Raw genomic sequence first — 21,676 nt, 5'->3', positions numbered from 1 at the left:
TATAGTCCTTCACCTCTCTCCCTTCTCTTTTTTTAACTAATGGGATTATCTCCCCTTCCTTCCATTGTTCCGGCCAGCCTTCACCTCTCCAGACACGTTTGCATACCTCCCATATCTATTTCACCATTTCTTCTCCTCCGTACTTCCATGCCTCGTTAGGTATTCCGTCATTGCCTATTGCTTTTCCCGTCTTTAGTTTCTTTATTACGTTTCTTATCTCTTCTAATCCTATCTCTTCTTTTTCCTGTCTACTTCTGTCTCCCTCTCCCTTTACCACTCTGTTCTCCACTCCACCCATCAGATCCATGAAATACTCCTTCCACTCTTCCGGTTTTATCTCTTCATTCACCCTTCTTCTTCTCTTCCTTACTCTGCCTATCAACTCCCACACCTTTCCCTCCGTTTTCGCTTCTCCAATCTCTCTAATCATTCTTTCTTTCTCCTCCTTCTTCTTTCTATCACACATTTCCCTATATTCTTTCCTTCTTTCTCTGTATCTTTCTGCCTCTCCTTTCCCTTTTCTCCATTTCCTTAGTTCTCTCCTCACTTCCCTCTTGCTCTCCGTACATTCCTCGTCCCACCACCCTCTTTTGTTCTTGATAATCTCTCTTTCATTCTTATCCTCGTTCTCCTTAATCACTCTTCTTATCTTCCTTGTTCCTTCCTCTATTTCCTCTTGCAGGTCTCTTTTTCCTCCAATCGTGCCTAACTTCTCCCTAAATTGCGTCTTTCCTTCATCATTCCATACTCTCCTTCTTCTCATTTTTTCAGCTCCTCTCCTCCTTTGCCTTCTCTTCGAGCTTCCTCTCATCCATAGTATTAATGGGTGATGGTCCGAATCTATCCTTTCTCCTACTTCCAGTCTTTCTACCTTTTCTCTAACCTCCTCGTCCCCTATTATGTAATCTATGACTGTCTCACCTCTTCCCCCTGTGTAAGTATATTCTCCCTCCTCGTCCCCCTTCGTGCCTCTATTTAATATCATACATCCTCTCTCCTCGATAAACTCCAGTAACTTTCTGCCTTCTTTATTTATCTTCTTATCTTTCGACTTCCTCCCTCTTTCCTCTCTTCTCTCGATTTCCTCTTCCCATCCTCCTTCCTCTCCCGTTCTCGCGTTAAAGTCACCTCCTATTATGGTCCTTACTCCTCTTTCCCCCTCCTCCGTCCTTTCCTTCAGACCTTCTAGTTTCTCGCCTATATTGTTGTTTACATAGATTCCTATTATTCTCCATACTTCCTCTCCTATTCTTATCTTACCTTCGATTTTTCCTTCTTCCTCCGTCTCCCTTCTTTCCTTTATCTCTTCTATGCTTTTCCTTATTCCTAGCAACATGCCTCCGCTCGCTTTGCCTTTCTTGTTCCTCCTGGCTGCTATCTATACTCTCCATCTATATTCTCTCGGTAGCTTCTCCTTCACCTTCTCCCATCCTTTCTCATCAGTCCACGTCTCCATCATCACAATCACATCCCATTCCTTTATCCCTTCCCAGAAGTCCTTATCCTTGTTTGATAAACCAGCTACGTTCCAAAAGGCCACTTTCCACGTCTCTTCACTCTCCCCGTCGTTTCTTTCCTCTTCTCCTATATATCTTTTCTCTTGCCCCTCGACTTCCCTTATACCGTTTCCTCTAATATTTTCCTCATTTACCTCCTTTATACTTTCTTCGTCCATTCTGGTTTCTTCTGGTGTGTTCTGACTTTCTTCTACCTCCTTAGACCTTTCCTGTCTTCCTTCTTGTATCTCTTCCCTCCTTCTCTCGTTCATCATTCTTAACCCTTCTTTATCCTTCTTCTTTTCTTTCTTATCTGCGAAAATAATCCCTTTCTTCTAGCGCTTCTTTGCTTTCGTTCCATCTCCATTCCTTATTATTCTCCCATATTTTTTGGTAACCTACCGTTACCTATTTTCCTGCCTCCTTTTTTTCCCTTGTTATCTTTCTTAACTCTTTCTGTATCTGCCTTTTTTTTTTAGTAAGGTCGTCATTCAGAAAACAGCCATACTTCTTTCCTAGCTCTTTCTTTCTCATCATTATCTCTCGTTTGTTTTCCCAATTTCTGCATCTCAGCACCTTCATCTTAAATTCTCCATGTCCAATTTCTTGTACTTCCTCGATGGCCATTTTCGAACTATTTATTTCTTCTATCAACTTCTCGGTTTTTTCTTTTCTTTCCTTTTCATTTCCTGTTTTCTCTTCTCTTACAATTATGTTTACTCTCCTCCTTCTTCTTTCTGCCATCTCCATATTTCTTTCTATCTCTTTCATTTTCCTTATTATCTCCCTTCCCTCACTCATTGACATGTTTACTTCTATCTTCTCCGCCTTCTCCTCTAAATTCTTAATTCTTCCTTCCAGAGTCTTTCTTTGATTTTCCCATATCTCCTCGCTTCTCCTCAATTCCTCCCTCAGTCTTTTAATTTCGTTTTTTATTTCCTCTTTATCTCTTTTTCTTTCTTTCTCTTGCTCCTCCTTATCTTTCTTTCTTTCTCCTTCTTGTTCCTCCATTTTCTTCAAAATTTCTTTAACCTTCTCCAGTAATTCTTCCGTCGCCATATTTTCTTTTCCCTGCTTTTCTTTTTTGATTTTGGGCGGCGGTGATCTGTTGACCCTTCTTTGTGCGTTAAATTCTTTTAGAATTTCTTCCTCCGCATTCGCTGCTTCCTCCACCTCTTCTTCCCTCTTCCTTTTCTCACTCTTCTGAAAGAATTCCTTAACCGATCCTGTACTGTCCACTCTTCTTAATTTGGCTAGCTCCTCCGCCTTCGTTGGTCTGCCTCTCGCTTTCTTCTCGCCTTCCCTCTTCTTTCCTTTATCTCCCTGTTGTACACTTTCTGATTCTATTTCCTTCTTTTTATCCATCCGCTGTTCTTGATTTGCCTATCCCTCTTTCTTGTTTTGTATCCTATGGCTGCGTGCACGTCCTACTATTCCTTCTATATCCGAGCTTCCCTTCTATGACTGAGCTAGTCTATGCCCACTTTCGCGCCTCTTTCCTACGTACTGTCGCCCCTCTATATTACTTACCGTCTATGCCTCAACTGTCACTTCGTTCCAGCCACTTTCTTCACTTTTCACCTTTTAACCGATTTCGCCCCCACTTAACTCTTTCACCTCCGCCGTCTCACACCTCCATCCCTTGCTGTCCCGCTACTCCCGCTCTCTCCTACCCTTTCTGTATCGCACTTTTCTACCACTTTATCTCCGCTATGTTCACACCTGTCACCTTCTATGTTCCGGAACCGGAAGTCTTTTCTTCTTTTAATAAAATACTTCAAAAATTTTGAAAAAAGTTATAATATTTTTAATAAAAAGGCCGCCAGAATGGAAATATTAGTTTAGTTCTAGTTCTGACAATAGCCACACTTCTCCTAAATAAAAAAAATTTTTGTTTTTGCGTTTCAGATACCTATAGCACAGCTAGAATAATTTACACCGTCTGTCATTTACACCTTTAATTTACACCAAATGACAGGATATAATATGGAAAAGAAGAGCATTTTTATTATTTAAAACTAAAAATATATTTTCAAAATAAGGCTAAAGAAACATGTACAGTTTAGCGTTATTCGCCCTTTTCGTTTCCCTGCAAAAAATTCCTGAAAAATATCTTTCTTTATGACTTTTTAAACCAGAATATCTCCTTAACAATTTTTTACATTTCTTTCCTGATGGAATAAGAGATTACCTTCTTTACTTCTTAATATAAATAAATGTAGGTATGTTGTCATGGTTTTATTCGATTATTCCGGCGTTTTTATACTTGTGATTTAATTAGATTGTTTATTTTATTTATGTTATTAAGAGATTGTTTAATGTTTTAGTATGCTAACGTTAACATGTTTTTTGATATTTATTTTCTTCTTTCATAGCAATCCGTTCCGAAGAAGACTATAAGTACAGTCGAAACGTTAACGTGTGTATTGTTTGTTTAATAAATTGTTTCTATTTTAATCCAATATCTCTCTTTTGGTGCTCGTGATTTCACCGTTTAAACATGCATAGCTAAAATTATAAACCTAATAAGAGTAAAAAGAATCAAAAGACACGGTAGTGTCTCGTGCCAAGTACACGCGGAGCGAGACCGACCGTGACCGACCTTTTACGCGACGCGACGGGTTGCGAGTACTCGAGATGTTGAGATCTCGATAACGAGTGAACGGATCAAGTTCTAAATAGGCTTGATCGATAGCTTGGGGTCCAATTAGGGGGGGGGGGAGGGGTTTCTCTCATAATATTCCGCTACGTGCCCTACGAGCGGAGATATTGCGACGCAAAGTCAAAATGTGAAAATTTTATATTAAGATACTTCTTCTCCTAACGCTGATATATTATTATTATGATTATCAGAGAAATGTCACTTTCACTTTTTCGACGCTGGCTGCGCAGGTATCGCCAGTTTCGATATCGCGCGCGTATTTCGAAATTAGGTCGATAGACTTATCGGTCAGGAGGAAGATTTCTATTTAGGTAAATTAGGTATATATATATATATAATATATATTGAGTCAATTGCTTCACGTTTATCTGGAGAGATTTCGTATCCTTATTACATCGTATTACCACCGCTGCCGGAAAAGGTTCTCTACGCTTGGCAGAAAGTGCCACTAGGGAATTTTTAAGTCGATTCTTATGAATCAAGCTTAAATTCGACGTCTAGGTATCCCAGATTGCCGATGACGAGGTCCAGATAGTGCGCTTCATAGTTTTCGGTGTCCAGGTGTAATAATACGTTGAATTCGATGTCTACGTGTCCCAGGTTGCCGATGACGAGGTCCACATAGTGCGCTCCGTAGTTTTCGGTGTCTACGTGTATTAATACCTTGAATTCGATGTCCACGTGTCCCAGGTTGCCGATGACGAGATCCAGATAGTGCGCTTCATAGTTTTCGGTGTCCAGGTGTAATTGTACGTTGAATTCGATGTCTAGATGTCCCAGGTTGCCGATGACAAGGTCCACATAGTGTGCTCCGTAGTTTTCGGTGTCTACGTGTATTAATACCTTGAATTCGATGTCCACGTGTCCCAGGTTGCCGATGACGGGATCCAGATAGTGCGCTTCATAGTTTTCGGTGTCCAGGTGTAATCGTACGTTGAATTCTATGTCTAGGTGTCCCAGGTTGCCGATGACGAGATCCACATAGTGCGCTTCGTAATTTTCGGTGCCCAGGTGTAATAATACGTTGAAGGCGATGTCTAGGTGTCCCAGGTTGCCGATGACGATGTCTAGATAGTGAGCTCTGTAGTTTTCAGTGTCTACGTGTATTAATACCTTGAATTCGATGTCTAGGTGTCCCAGGTTGCCGATGACGAGGTTCACATAGTGCGCTCCGTAGTTTTCGGTGTCTACGTGTATTAATACCTTGAAATTAATGTCTAGGTGTCCCAGGTTGCTGATGACGGGGTCCAGATAGCGCGCTCCGTAGTTTTCGGTGTCTAGGTGTAATAATACTTCGAATTCGATGTCTACGTGTCCCAGGTTGCCGTTGACGAGGTTTACATAGTGCGTTTCGTAGTTTTTGGTGTCTAGGTGTATTAATAACTTTAAATCTAAATGTAAGACACGTAGATATCGAATTTGAGATATTAATACACGTAGACACCGAAAACTACGAAGCGCACTATGTGGACCTCGTCATCGGCAACGTGGGACACCTAGACATCGAATTCAACGTATTATTACACCTGGACACCGAAAACTCTGGAGCGCACTATCTGGAACCCGTCATCGGCAACCTGGAACACGTGAACATCAAATTCAAGGTATTAATACACCTGGACACCGAAAACTATGGAGCGCACTATGTGGACCTCGTTATCGGCAACCTGGGACACTTAGACATCGAATTCAAGCTTGATTCATAAAAATTGACTTAAAAATTCTCTAGCGGCAGAATTAAAATTATGTCATGACATAATAAAAATTCGCTGAATTAAAATTATGTCTAGACATAATAAAAATTGGACGAATAATAGTAACCTTTCGAAAGTAGAGGTTTTAAGCTTGAAATTTAAATTTTATTCATTTTTAACAAAGTTATAGCTGCTCGAATTTTGCCTATTTTTAAAGATAAATTTAGTATTTCTTCAATTTTTGTGAGAAATGTATAATTTACTTTTACTTAAATATTATTAATTTTTATGTATTTGTTGTTATTGCTAATTTTGTGAATAATTAAAAAATAAAAATGTTTTGCAGATTCTTGCTTAACACTATAAAATAGGTAATATCAGTACAAAATTACCTTTTTCAAAAAAGGTAAAAAAAGTGCCAAGTACACGCAATGTATTTTGTAAATTCAAAAATCTAACCTAAGTAGTAGTTTTATATATTTTTCACAAAATTATATTATCCAACTTAACTCAATTGACATGTATTTCAAAAAAAAGATGTAAAATCTTTAATTTCTTCTTCACAAAATTATATTACCTAACTTAACTCAAATGACATGTATTTAAAAAAAAAGATGTGAAATATTTATTTTCTTCTTCGCAAAATTATATTACCTAACTTAACTCAGGTGACATGTATTTAAAAAAAAGATGTGAAATCTTTAAATTAAATTGCGCCAATTGTAAAGAGAATATGTATATATTGCTTTGAAAGATAATTGTTATGCAACTACTTTAAAGAAATAAAACCCAAGTGGTATCTTCGTATTCTTATTCAAGGGTCTTCCTATTCTAAACCCAAGTGATAATAGGTTCTTAATTCTCTTTAACAAATTTTTAATATTACAAAGAATCATTTTAATTACAAAGAATTAAACAAGTAACAGTACAAAATAAAAATATTTAATTAAAACAAAATAAATAAATTTTTCTTGTAAAAAAACTTGGCGCTGCTTTTTTACTCCTATCGCATTCCTCCTTAAATTATGTTTATTGTTTTTTATTCAATCAAAAATCTTAGTACTAATGTTTAAATTTTAATGTTTAAATTTTAAAGTCTAGCAGCGCCAAGTTTTTTTACAAGAAAGATTTGTTTATTTTGTTTTAATTAAATATTTTTATTTTGTACTGTTACTAGTTTAATTCTTTGTAATTAAAATGATTCTTTGTAATATTAAAAATTTGTTAAAGAGAATTAAGAACCTATTATCACTTGGGTTTAGAATAGGAAGACCCTTGAATAAGAATACGAAGATACCACTTGAGTTTTATTTCTTTAAAGTAGTTGCATAACAATTATCTTTCAAAGCAATATACATATTCTCTTTACAATTGGCGCAATTTAATTTAAAGATTTCACGTCTTTTTTTGAAATACATGTCACTTGAGTTAAGTTAGGTAATATAATTTTGTGAAGAAGAAAATAAATATTTCACATCTTTTTTTTGAAATACATGTCATTTGAGTTAAGTTAGGTAATATAATTTTGTGAAGAAGAAATTAAAGATTTTACATCTTTTTTTTGAAATACATGTCACTTGAGTTAAGTTAGATAATATAATTTTGTGAAAAAGATATAAAGCTACCACTTAAGTTAGATTTTTGAATTTACAAAATACATTGCGTGTACTTGGCACTTTTTTTTACCTTTTTTGATACTATAAACTACAATTCTTTTCTCGATAGCTAATATTTATTTAATTATTTTTGCAATTTTTATATTTATAAATTTTATATATATATATATATATATATGTATATAAATTGTAAATATAATTAAATAAATATTTATAAATGTAACGTAGCGCATTGTCGATTTGACAACTCGAGACTTGGCAGTCGGCGAGGCTGGCGAGGCACGAGACGCGATTCCCGAAATGCGTGGCATCGTGGCATCGTGGCAATGTCGCATAACCGGCGCGTGCCAAAACAGCTACACGTCATAGCTCAAGAGAGAAGGAGACAGCCGAGACAGCAGATCGTATGTCTGTCCTTCTCTCCTCGCTCGAAGCTTGCCGATCGCCGGGCCGGCCGAGCGCGGCCGCCGCGGCCAGCAGATCCCCTCCAGCTGGCTAGTTCGGACACGAACCATTAGCACGGACGCAAACCATGTGCAGTTACCGAGCGAAACGACGTAGTTGAGTTGCACTTTCTCAGGCGGCGCGTCGGAAAATGCGTCCCCACGAAAAAGCCCGGATGGCCTCTCTCAGGTTTCTCTCTGGTTTAGAGCAACTTAAAAGCATTATGCAGACAACGATTACCTTACGCAAACAACCGGAAAGCTCGTAGCATATACTTATTGCCATAAAAGTTGCCACAATCTGTTGGCAACCGTTTTGGTGACAATAAAAGTCGGCAATCCAATAGGCAAAATCGGAAGCCGCTTTCCTCAATATTATTGAAGGCAACTTAGCAGAGCAGTTTTAAGCAAATTGACAGCAACCTGCGGGCAACTTGCTATCTGGAATTCTTTTAGACCTTCGATAGATTCAGGAAAACGTATACCTAATATATATTAATCAGAAACAATAATCACTAAACGCTCACTGAGCTGCTTTCTCTGCTGAACGCTACCATAATTTTTCAGCGCTCCAAAGTCTTGTAGCTTCAAATTTCAAGTCAATCCTACTTTTAGGTTAGGTCTCTTTCATATAACTATTTTACCGACAGTCGTTTTCTTTACATTAATGCTGTATGTACATGTATAATATATATATCGATATATATGCAGCGACAACGTAACGATAACAATACTGCCGTTAAAAGTTATAAAATTATAGGCTCTTTAGTCATGACATATATATTATGGGAACTCTTGCGCATGCACATTAGAAAAAGCGTCATGTAAGACATCTTTTAGACGACTTTTCATCCAATCAAAAAATCGACTTTGTGTGTAGTCAGAAAGACATCTTTTTGTCTAGCCAAAAAACGACTGTAAAAAGACGTTTTTTCGTCATCTTTTAGTTTATTAGTTTTATGTGCTGTCTGGGAAAGCAGATGTAATTCGTTTCGACATTTGACTTCTTTGAAAAATAATAATAAGTATAAAAAAAATGTATATTTGTTAAATGCATTTTTGTTATTGTAAATGTGTATCTTTGTCATGGTTGTGCATAGTCTTAGGTTAGTGTAGGGACAGCGGAAACCCCCAGGTAGCGCCGGTGCAGAGGAAGAGTTTTGGGAACACTCGAATAATCGTGTCGTGTGGTCCTACGAGAGTCGCATTGTAATATTATAGACTACGGATATTTTAATAAAAGACTTATAACAATATTAAGTGTTCATTTAAAACTACACTTATAACATGGCGCTGCGGCATACGAATATATGTGCATGAAGATTGGAAAAATATATCAAACATAAGAGAAAATACGACAGAGCCAAAGAAGTTTCTAGAAGATTCAAGATGTCGACCACGGAAGCGAGCGGGGCCTCGACAGCGACGACGAACACGATACAGATGATGGGATTAAAACCCTCGGAAAAGTTAACAAGTCTGACGGCAGAAGGCTTTATCAAGTGGAAGCAACGATTTGATATCTACCGGATAGCCTCAGGAGCCGATAAACTACCGATTGAAGTACAAGTTGCGTTGCTGCTACACTGCATAGGTGACGCATGTATAGACGTGTACAACACGTTTACACTCAGCGAAGAAGAGAGTAAGAACTTCAATACGGTGTTAAAGAAGTTCGAAGAATATTTTGTGCCGGTAAAGAACGAAAGTGTAAATTCGCATCTGTTCTTCACTCGAAATCAACAACCGGGGGAAATGTTTGATGCGTATTTAACAGAACTGAGAAAATTAAGAACCGAGTTTAATTTTGGAACATTAAAAGACCGTTTAATTGAAGATCGCATAGTAGCAGGTATTATCGATAAATGACTGAAAGATAGACGTGAAAGTGATCTAACGCTACAGAAACAGTGCAGATATGTAAGGCGGCAGAATTAGCAGAACAGCAGGTAAAACAGTTTGAACCGACGACGGAGATAGCAGTTATCAAGCAGAAAGACAGACCCGGGAAACCTCAGAGGCAGCAGGCGAGAGGCGATGCAATGAGCAAAGGTCATGAGCAAGATGGCGGCAAAACATCGGGCTTCGACGGACGCACCACAGGGGGAGCGATTATGTCAACGATGCGGATACAATCATCAATACAAGAATTGTCCAGCGTACAACAAAGAGTGTATAAATTGCGGTAAAAAAGGACACTTTGTAAAAATGTGTAAAAGCAAAAAGTCAATCAAGATTGTAAACGCGGATAGTGATAATACAAACAATGATAATTACGACGAGTTTTTAATAGATTGGATAAGTGTAGATTCGATTGATGCGAGAAAAGAATAGGTACAGCATTTAAATCTGGAAAAGTATAAGGATCGATAGGAAAGTAGCCTTTAAAATTGATACAGGAGCGCAGTGTAATATTACCGTTAGAAATATATAAAAGGGTAGGAATAAAAGAGTATGTGAAGTCAAACGTAGTATTGAGAAACTATAATGGAGAAAAAATTAAAACGGTAGGGAAAGTGCTGTTAAATTGTAGGTTAGATAAGACCAGTAAAAAAGTAGAATTTCAAGTTTTTGAAGGTAAAGGTGTGCCAATTTTAGGATTAGAAAGTTTGTGTGAATTTAATTTAATAAAAAGGGTTCACCCTAAAGATAAAGAGAAGTATGTAGACGTTCATGAAATGTTAACAACAAATAAAGATATAAAAAGTGAAATAATAAAGAAATATACAGAAGTGTTTCAAGGCTATGGTAAAATAAAAAACTATCAATATAAAATAGAACTAAAAAAAGGTAGTGTAGGTAAAGTAGAGCCCTGCAGACATGTGCCATTTAGATTAATAAACAAATTAAGAAATGAGTTGAAAAAGATGGAAGATGCAGGTGTTGTAATCTAAAGTTACAACGAATAATTATTAAATTAATTATAATGAAATTATAGAATAGCCTTTCGAAAGACTCTTCAATTTACGCCGACGCGGACGCGGAAGTTCATCAAGCTTCCGCGTCAATCGAACTATTGCGATATGCATAGGAATGTGCGACAACGCATTTCGACAATCGCGGAACCGCGGAAGTTCATCAAGCTTCCGCGTCAATATTGCGAGATGCATAGGAATGTGCGACAACGCATTTTGACCATCGCGGAACCGCAGGAGTACAGCGAGATTGCGAATGCGCTCGGTCACTGACCGACCTCATTCGGGGGACCGTCGAACCCGGCGGAAAAGCGCCGACAGGGCATAACTCAAAACAATATAAGGGACCGCCGAAGAAGCCGCGACGGAGAGTATTACACCGGAGACTCTGCCCGTGACCGTTCTCGTAAGTCGTATCGTGAAAGTTTACATTATAACAAAGCGCGTACGAGTTATAGTAAATGTGAAAGACAAATACAAGTGTAAGTTAGTGAGTGTAAAGGGGCGCTGAAATAAAGCTCCAATATAAAGTAAAACGAAGTGAAGTTCATTTAACGACGCCTACACCCCGTTCCACCTACGAACCCGAGCTCTTCCTAGTCTGCCCGTCTGTGCCTACCGAGTTCCAACTCGTAAGGTCGAGAGATCCCAAAAATAATAACCGTTTTGCCGTAAGCCGTCACCAACCGGCGACGCGGCATAACACAGGGATAATTTCGAAAGTAGAGAAACCAACAGATTTTGTGAATTCGTTTGTAATTGTGAATAAATCAGACGGAACGTTAAGAGTCTGTTTAGACCCACAGTATTTAAACACCTGTATTAAAAGAGAATATGTTCAATTACCGACAGTTGAGGAAATAGCGGCAAAGGTAAAGAAAGCAAAATGTTTTACCAAGTTAGACGCGAATAAAGCTTTTTGGCAAATAGAATTAATAGAAGAATGTAGAGAGTTCACGACGTTTAATACTCTCTTTGGTAGATACTATTTTAATAGATTACCGTATGGAATTTGTTCAAGTCCAGAAGTATTTTATAGAGTATTTAGTCAAATATTTGAAGGGATTGAAAATGTAGGCATTTATGCAGATGATATGGTAATATGGGCAGATACTATAGAAGAACTAATGAGAATAATGGATAAGGTTTTTAAGAGAGCACAAGAATATGGAATATAGTTCAACGCTGAAAAATGTATTTTTAATGTAAATAAAGTAAGATATTTAGGACATATATTAACGGGAGATGGTATAGAAATAGATAAAGAGAAAGTTCAGTCAATTGAAAAAATGAGCGTACCAAAGAATAAAAAAGAGTTGCTAACGTTTTTAGGTACAGTAAGTTACGTGTCAAAGTTTATACCAAATTGTGCCCAGTTAACTAGTAGTTTAAGACAGCTGATAAAGAAAGATGTGCCGTTTGTATGGGGCACAGCACAACAAGGATCTTTTGTGAAATTAAAAGAGGCGTTATGTAGTCCTCCGGTACTTGCGTATTTTGATGTAAATAAGCCGATAACACTAAGCGTAGATGCGTCAAGTGAAGGATTAGGCTGTGCAATATTACAAGAGGAAAGACCAGTGGCTTATGGGTCTAGAGCACTAACACTGACAGAAAAAATGTATAGTCAGATAGAAAAAGAGTGCTTGGCCATATTGTTTGGTTGCATTAAGTTTAGACAATATTTATTTGGTCAAAAATTTGTAGTAGGAACAGACCATAACCCACTGATATCGATTTTTAAAAAACCATTAAATAAGTGTCCTCCTAGACTGCAAAGAATGCGTATAAGTTTGCAAAATTTTGATGTACAATTAAAATATGTACCGGGAAAAAAGTTGGTAGTAGCGGATCATCTAAGTAGATTGCATTTAAAAACGACCGACTCTTTGGAGGAAGAAAAAATTGAAGCATATGTATTCTTTGTGGAGCAAAGTTTCAATATAACAGATGTAAGATTAAATGAACTAAAAGTGGAAACGGAGAGAGAAAAAGAACTACAGGAAGAAGTAAAGTATATTAGAAAGGGATGGTCGAAAAATAAACATGAGCTAACAGAATTAGTAAAGCCGTATTTCTCGTTTAAAAAAGAACTCACTGAAAGTAATGGTTTAGTGTTAAAAAATACTTGCATAATAGTGCCGAAAGTTGAGAAGACTTATGCTATCAAAGATATGCTCACTTTGGTAAAGAAAAATGTAAAGCGATGGCCAGGAAGTCGTTATTTTGGCCAGGAATGTCCAAACAGATAGAAGATCTCGTAAGTAATTGTGATTTATGTAAAAGCTATCAGACAGATAATAGTAAAGAACCAATGGTAGAGAAAGAAATTCCGGAAGAACCGTGGGAGGTTCTAGCTACAGATATCTTATATTTGTTAGGAAAGCATTTTATACTAGTAGTAGATACGTACAGTAAGTTTGTAGAGATAAATGATCTAGAGGATTTAACTACAGAAACGACGATAAAATCCTTAAAAAAAATGTTTGCTAGGTTCGGATTACCGAAAATATTGTACACGGATTCGGGACCTCAGTACACAAGTGGTAGATTTGTGGATTTTGTAAAGGAGTGGGGCATTAAACATGTAATCACTACTCCTAAACATCATCAATCAAATGGTCTCGCAGAAAGACACATACAAACATTAAAAAGGATTTTGAAGAAGACCATTCAGGAAGAGAAAGATAAGGAGATGGCGTTATTACAGTATAGAAATATGCCAATCGATGAGAGTGGTTTTACTTCAGCAGAACTTATGTATGGGAGGAAAATAAGAAATTCGATACCGAGCTGTAACTATAAGAATAGAGTAGAGTCAGAGCAGTTTGCGGATATATTAAGAAAGCGTCGGGCTCAGCAAAGGAGGTATATTATGACAGAGATGCGAAGTTACTTCCAGAGTTTAAGATAGGGGATACAGTCAAAATTCACAGTGAAAACAAACTAGTACCACATAAAAATGGAATTGTAATAGGACTGGATACAAATTCAAGAACATACCAAATAAAAACAGAGCAGGGTCAGTTGATTAAACGTAATAGGAAAGATCTATCAAAAGGAATAACATTTAACGAACATAAATACGATTTGGAAGAGACACCGCTGTCAAGTCAGTCCATTGTTGAGCCTCTAAGGGATCAAACGGTTGTTCAAGAGAGCGTTAAGCTACCAGTTCTAAGTACACCGTATGTGTCAACGAGATCAGGCAGAGTTGTAAAAAAGCCGGCGTACTTAAACGATTATGTGTGCGTAGTTAATAAAAAACTGGTGACTTAAAAAAATAAAAATAAAAATAAAAATAAAAATAAAAAAAAATAGAAATAGAAATAGAAATAGAAATAGAAATAGAAATAGAAATAGAAATAGAAATAGAAATAGAAATAGAAATAGAAATAGAAATAGAAATAGAAATAGAAATAGAAATAGAAATAGAAATAGAAATAGAAATAGAAATAGAAATAGAAATAGAAATAGAAAAATAGAAATAGAAATAGAAATAGAATAGAAAATAGAAATAGAAATAGAAATAGAAATAGAAATAGAAATAGAAAATAGAAATAGAAATAGAAATAGAAATAGAAAATAGAAATAGAAATAGAAATAGAAATAGAAATAGAATAGAAATAGAAATAGAAATAGAAATAGAATAGAAATAGAAATAGAAATAGAAATAGAAATAGAAATAGAAATAGAATAGAAATAGAAATAGAAATAGAAATAGAAATAGAAATAGAAAGAAATAGAAATAGAAATAGAAATAGAAATAGAAATAGAAATAGAAATAGAAATAGAAATAGAAATAGAAATAGAAATAGAATAGAAATAGAAAATAGAAATATAGAAATAGAAATAGAATAAGAAATAGAAATAGAAATAGAAATAGAAATAGAAATAGAAATAGAAATAGAAATAGAAATAGAAATAGAAATAGAAATAGAAATAGAAATAGAAATAGAGAAAGAAATAGAAATAGAAATAGAAATAGAATAGAAATAGAAATAGAAATAGAAATAGAAATAGAAATAGAAATAGAAATAGAAATAGAAATAGAAATAGAAATAGAAATAGAAATAGAAATAGAAATAGAATAGAAATAGAAATAGAAATAGAAATAGAAAAAAATAGAAATAGAAATAGAAATAGAAATAGAAATAGAAATAGAAATAGAAATAGAAATAGAAATAGAAATAGAAATAGAAATAGAAATAGAAATAGAAATAGAAATAGAAATAGAAATAGAAATAGAAATAGAAATAGAAATAGAAATAGAAATAGAAATAGAAATAGAAATAGAAATAGAAATAGAAATAGAAATAGAAATAGAAATAGAAATAGAAATAGAAATAGAAATAGAAATAGAAATAGAAATAGAAATAGAAATAGAAATAGAAATAGAAATAGAAATAGAAATAGAAATAGAAATAGAAATAGAAATAAAAATAAAAATAAAAATAAAAATAAAAATAAAAATAAAAATAAAAATAAAAATAAAAAAAGTAAAAAAGGGGAGATGTCATAGTTGTGCATAGTCTTAGATTGGTGTAGGGACAGCGGAAGCCCCCAGGTGGCGCAGAGGGAGAGTTTTAGGAACACTCGAATAGTCCTGTCGTGTGGTCCTACGAGAGTCGCATTGTAATAGTATAGACTACGGATACTTTAATAAAAGACTTATAACAATATTAAGTGTTCATTTAAAACTACACTTATAACAATCTCCTATTTAGGCACCTTTGATATTTTAATTTTTGCTAAAGTTTATTCAAATTATAAAATAATGAAGATTCAAGAGAATGTTAGCAAAATAAATATTAACTTTTTAATAAGAAATGTTTAGTATATAGGAAAAAAATTTGCAAATAATTTAAAACCATGGAATAAAAATAAAATAATCTTGCCTTTGAAGACGTCACTGTTGAAGCGGCTAAGGGAATTATGAGATATATTCAAAAACAGCAAGTGTTGAACGTCGGAAAAAGCACTATCTTCCATGTGAGACAATTCATTATCGCTGAGATCCAATCGCATCAACGACTCACCGAGAGTATTAAAAGCATCTCGTGAAAGAGAACCTATAAAATAAAATGATCAAAAAAGTAATAGCTCAATGTTTGCGCATCAAAAAATGTATAATTATTAAGCTAAATTAATTATTAAGCTAAATATTAATTAATAACTAAAATATTTATTTATAAACGATAAAGAACTTTGTGTATAAATATAAAAATAATTGTAAGTAATATTAATTAATATTATAATTAATCAATATCTTGTAATTTTGCTATAAATTTGCTAACCTTGGAAAAATTTACTTTAAATAAAATTAAGGTTTTTAAAAAAAAAAGTAATCTTTAAAATATAAAAATTTACTTAAGAAATTTTTAGGTAATATAAAGTGTGAAGAAATTTTAAAATATTTTAAAATTGACTTTGAAATAATCTTCGAAAACTAAAGATTTTAAAAACTGAATTTAAAATAGCATTCAGGTTTAAAAGAATGGAAAAGTAGCTTTAAAATAATTTCAATAAATCTTAAGTATAATCGTAAGAAAACATTAAATTATAAAGTTTTCCTATGATTCTCAATCTTAAAAGGGGATCCTGCAGTGACAAGCGAACTTCCTCGATGTCGATAATGTCAACCTTCTTAATTTTGTTTTCCCTATATCTGTCTGTCTAACGAAATGACATCTGTCCTTGTTCGATTGCTCGCTATCTCTCGCAAGATCCGGCAACTACTGTTGCTGCTCTTCTTGTCATTCTTCATCCGTATTTGCATTACTAAAATAAACTTTCGATGGATCTTTTTTTGTACGCATTGAATCTTACTTCTACTTGCACGATATTATTCCTACATGTTTTCCCAAGGAAGGATGATAAACATTATGTATGTATAGACTGCAGAATTTTTTTTTAAGCAAATATTGTCGTCAGGTGACAGTTGTATGTGTCTAAATAAGTAATATTTTAATTTTTTGGTGTTTTTGATATAAAATCGCGTTAATTGTTACCTTAGATTTTTGTGCGGATTTTAATTTTGTAAAAGATTTTTGCAATTCTATAAACCCAATTAAAAGATCTAAAAACGATAATGTCGGTAAATCATACGGCTGCAGGATCCTCTTAAGGTAGCTACAGCGTTGCAGTAAGTCAAAATAGTCTAAAAAAAAAAAAAAAAAAAAAAAAAGTATAATTGGTATCACCTTGTTCCGTGCAACTTCTAGTTTCCAAAAATGTATAATAACACCATGTAACTAATCCCAGATAGAGGTAATTAATTAAAAACGAAAGACAGTTAACGTAGCCCTACGTCTACTTTCCTTTGCTGAATACTTTAACATGAAATAGTGACAGTTGACGTAGTTTTACGTGTTTGCGGCACAGTTGTTACTGTGTCCGTTTATTTTTTTAGTTTTTGATGCCAATGTGTTTCTTATGTTCTAAAACGTCGAAATATCGGAATAAAAAAAAAGTGGAAAATTGCTAATAATAAAGGGGTTACCGATTTCTGTTTAAAAAAACAGCCAAACTTACCAAAATTTCTATAACTCAAAAACTGATTAACCTATAAAATTATATATAAAATAGGAGCATCAAAAACTACACAACCGGTTTAAAAAAAATCGGTATCGAAAAACTAACCCCACCACCGCCATTCCCGGAAAATTCTACCCCTGTTTTATATATAATTCTTTAAAATTCGGCTTATTAACAAATGAGTAGTTCGCGGAAAACGTTGCAAGAAAAAAATCGGTAACCCCTTTTGGAGACTTTATAGACTTTAGAGAGAAAATAAGACTATATAAACTATCAAATGACAACTTATTTATTACTCTACGATTATTATTTTTAAAAATATACCAAAAAAAAAAAACAGAAATCGGTAACCTCTTTATTATTAGCAATTTTGCATTTTTTTTTTAATGCGATATTTTGACGTTTTAGAACATAAGAAACACATTGGCATCGAAAACTACGCAACCGGTTTTAAAAAAATCGGTATCGGTATCTTATATTAAATCGATAAATATTTTCCTACAAAATAAAATTATTTCCCAAAAAATTAAAAAAATCGGTTTCCAGAAAATCGGTAACAAAAAATTATACACATCATGGCACTTCCCAGAAAATTCTACCCCTATTTCATATACTTTTGGTAATATTTCGAGAAATATTTCCCGAAAAATTATATTACATTAATAATATTACATATTATTTCTCAAAAATTAGACAAATTTCGGTACCGGTTTTCAAAAAATCGGAAATGAAAAATTATATACATCATGGCAATCCCCGGTAAATTTTACCCCTACTTTCTATATGTTCGATACAGTGGAGTCGCAATAGGGATCAGGGCGGTGGCGTTAAGTTATCGAGACAGGATTTGGTAACAACACAATAAGCAAAATAATAAATTCTTTAATTTACGCTATGTACATTGTGGTTGTATTATCTTAGGCGGCGCCTTGAAGGCGCCTAATAAAAAAATATAAATACTGAAGGTATTTTTTAGAAAGTCAGTTTGTGTTGCTTTATTTTTATGGGGCTTGGTGGATGCCTCATTGTTGTTCAAGTCAAGTTTTGAACCCGGGGTGATAACGGGGAGCTGGTCCGTTGGCTGGTCCGGTGGATCAACTGGCGACTCAGGGGCCAGGAAGGCCCGTTTGCACACTGTCTGACAAGCTGTAGTCCGGGTTTGCTTTACTCGGATTAACTGGAGGGCCGGTGATCGAGAAATGCGACAATCTCGTTTGGCCAGCAATAATCCGGCGGGCCTGGTGAGACGCACCTCCGGGAGTTCTAGCGGTATGAGCTTCCACGGATGCAGCGTGTGGCCCGTGGAGGGCTCCGGCCTCTTCTTGCTACGCTCCTGCGTTGCTGGCGGGCCATGCACTGGTCGCTTGAGGGGCTCGGGCCTCTTCTCGCGCCACTCCTGCGGCGCTGGCTGGTTGAGGAGGGGCTTCCTCCTGCGTCGGCTCCTCAGCCTTGTCCTACACCTCCTTCTCTTGGTGGCTGCTGGGGTGGAGCCGCTCGGTGCCTCCACTTCTACACGGCCGGGCCCGGAAGGGGCTTCCGGTTTGGAGAGAGCAGCGGTCTCCACCGTGATCCGTGATGGTTGCAATAAAGCGGAGGAGATGTCGCTTGACGCTTGATTGCGATTAAGCAGAAGAGAGGATATCTCACTCGACGCTTGTGTTATATTAATATCTCGACTCACTCAACGCTTCCTCGACACGAATTCGTGGAGTATAGCGGAAGGATTCGAATAACGGTCCTTGTGCGGCTCGCCTTAAATTGCCGCATGACCGTACTTTAAGTATGAGTAAGTGCGTGCGAGCCGGCGACGCGCCGCGGCCGATCGCGGCACCTGATAAGCGCGTGGTGGCCGGGTGCGCATTCGCCAGGCGCGCGAGACGAAGGTTTGGCTTCCCGAACACTATATAATTCTATATTATTAGTTTCGAAGTGTGACATGTTTTCGTTGCATCTACAAGAAATTTAGCTAAATTTTCTAACGCTACTATATCGAAACGGTAACAAATAGAGAGTTCATTCTTGTTTGATCATAAATGGGACTTCTGAAGCTTTAAAATGAGATGTCAATTATTACTTTACGATTATTAGTTTCGAAGATCTAAACGTTCAAAGTGTGACATGTTTTCGTTGCATCTACAAGAAATTTAGCTATGCTTTCTAACGCTACTATATCGAAACGGTAACAAATAAAAAGTTCAGTCTTGTTTTATCATAAATGAGACTTCTTAAGCTTTAAAATAAGATGTCATTTATTATTCTACGATTATTAGTTTCGAAGATATAAACGTTCAAAGTGTGACATGTTTTCGTTGCATCGTCGCGTTGCATCGTTGCATCCGTAGATACCCCTCCTACCGCGGAAAAAGACGTAGTTCTACGTCAAAATCTAAAAAATTGGATGCAATATAGTCCTAAGTTTCTCAACTATCATAATAATGATAAGAAATAATTTTCTGTAAGTTTTGGGTCATTAATTGTATAAATAACTATAATTTTTATCGCATCGAAATTACGACCAAAACGTGGCAACGTTGCAATATTTTGAGATTGGTAAGACTGCTAACCACATGTTGACGTGTTGTATACTACGTGTTACGCGCAAAAATATGACGCGCTATTCGTGTCCGCGATAAAAACGGTCAGTTTTTTACGAAACGAAAAATAAAGTGGAAAAAAAATTTGAGTATAGCATGTAAGCGACGAAAAGTGCAAAACGAAGATCTCTCAAATTGTATCCCCAAAAGCCGTCGTATCGTTGATGTGGCAAAATTGGCCGAAGAAATGTGGTGCCGAGACTGCAACGTGACACTGTCATTTCGATAAAATTGGTCTTGCGAGTATCTTTACAATCAAATGCCACGTGTGCTTACTGCTACATACCGTGCACACTTCGAAATGGCATTACCGAACCAATACATGCTCCAGACAATATGTTGTAAATGTAAAAAGTGCTGTTGGTAAAAGTACATTACCTACAATCTATGGAGAGGCGGTCGGTGCATTATTAGGTCTTCAACTTATATAATACTTTTGTCTAGCTATACTCGATTGTGGAATTGGTGTGACTCATCTAAATACCATTCTATCAGAATTAAATATTCCAAGTGTGCATAACACGTTGACTAAGAGGTATGAACGATTTGTTGGAACAAAGATCGAAGAAATCGCCAAAGAGAGCTGTCGTGACGCATTACGATTGGAAAAGAATTTAACTGAAGCAGCTGAAGGGTAAGATCATATATATAGTGTTGATTGTCTATATATCTCCAATATATATGTATTTCCAACTTCTTGTAAAAGATGAAAATTTACGAAGTAACAGTTAACGAAAAATAGTTAATAGCGGTTATACGACTAAATATCTCGTACATAATATCCCGCGACAAAATATCCCGGTTTTATTATCCCTGCGACAAAACATCCCGCGACAATATATCCCATGACAAAATATCCCCTGGCAAAATATCCCATAACAAAATATCCCATGGCAAAATATTTCATGACAAAATATCCCAATTCACGCGAAACGAGGTGCCACATGGGTTTAAAACTTTCCACGCGTGAAAAGTGTATGCGTGGAGGCAGTGGGTTCCGCCCCCTGCGGAGGGCTTCACTATTATTAAACTAGACACATAGTGTGCCTTCAAAGTACATGCGTGGGCTTTCCACACGTGGAAAGTTGTAAACCCATGTGGCACCTCGTTTCGCGTGGAAAGTGTATGCGTGGAAGCAGTAGGTTCTGCCCCCCTGCGGGGGGCTCCTCTATTATTTAACTAGACACATAGTGTGCGTTCAAAGTACATGCGTGAACTTTCCACGCATCCCAAGCATCAGTATTTTCACGATGCATACCATAAATAAAACCATGAAGCACTAATTGTCGCTTCCCCTTCTGACTACTTACAAATTTTAAAGACATCGCACACCTGACCGCACAATCCTAACAGATGTAACTGACTGACAACCGTATCGCAAGTAACATCCAGACATATATTCACCAGTACACGTTCGTTATTATTGTTTATAACCGAATGTCGGGATAGGGATATCGAGGCGTTCGGCGCTCTACCTCAGGTACGGCGCGCACAATACAATCCACGCACATCAGTTCATGAGAACAAATCATGTGTTACTTTGTTGCGTTATTTGTGTATTTATATTTGTACTTTAATGATTAATGTGTATCTATGTATGTAACCGTTATTTCTGCATCCTTGGGATATTTTGTTAGGAGATATTTTGCCAGGGGATATTTTGCCATGGGATATTTTGCCAGGGGATATTTTGTCATGGGATATATTGTCGCGGGATGT

General features: G+C 36.0%; 1 protein-coding gene across 29 annotated transcripts in view; it reads right to left on the bottom strand.

The window, feature by feature from the left end:
* LOC139819980 (uncharacterized) overlaps positions 1-21,676 on the bottom strand; it is a 193,547-nt gene that overhangs the window by 49,466 nt on the left and 122,405 nt on the right. For all 29 annotated transcript variants that reach the window (XM_071789841.1, XM_071789822.1, XM_071789844.1 and 26 more), the window contains one exon: positions 15,725-15,898. In XM_071789841.1, the coding sequence (XP_071645942.1) occupies positions 15,725-15,898 (174 nt within the window). The remainder of the gene's footprint in view (positions 1-15,724; positions 15,899-21,676) is intronic.

This window comes from Temnothorax longispinosus, chromosome 10, assembly GCF_030848805.1.
Source record: "Temnothorax longispinosus isolate EJ_2023e chromosome 10, Tlon_JGU_v1, whole genome shotgun sequence".
NCBI lineage: Eukaryota > Metazoa > Arthropoda > Insecta > Hymenoptera > Formicidae > Temnothorax > Temnothorax longispinosus.
Note: the sequence above shows the minus strand (reverse complement) of the source record. Positions and strands in the feature narration are given on the sequence as shown.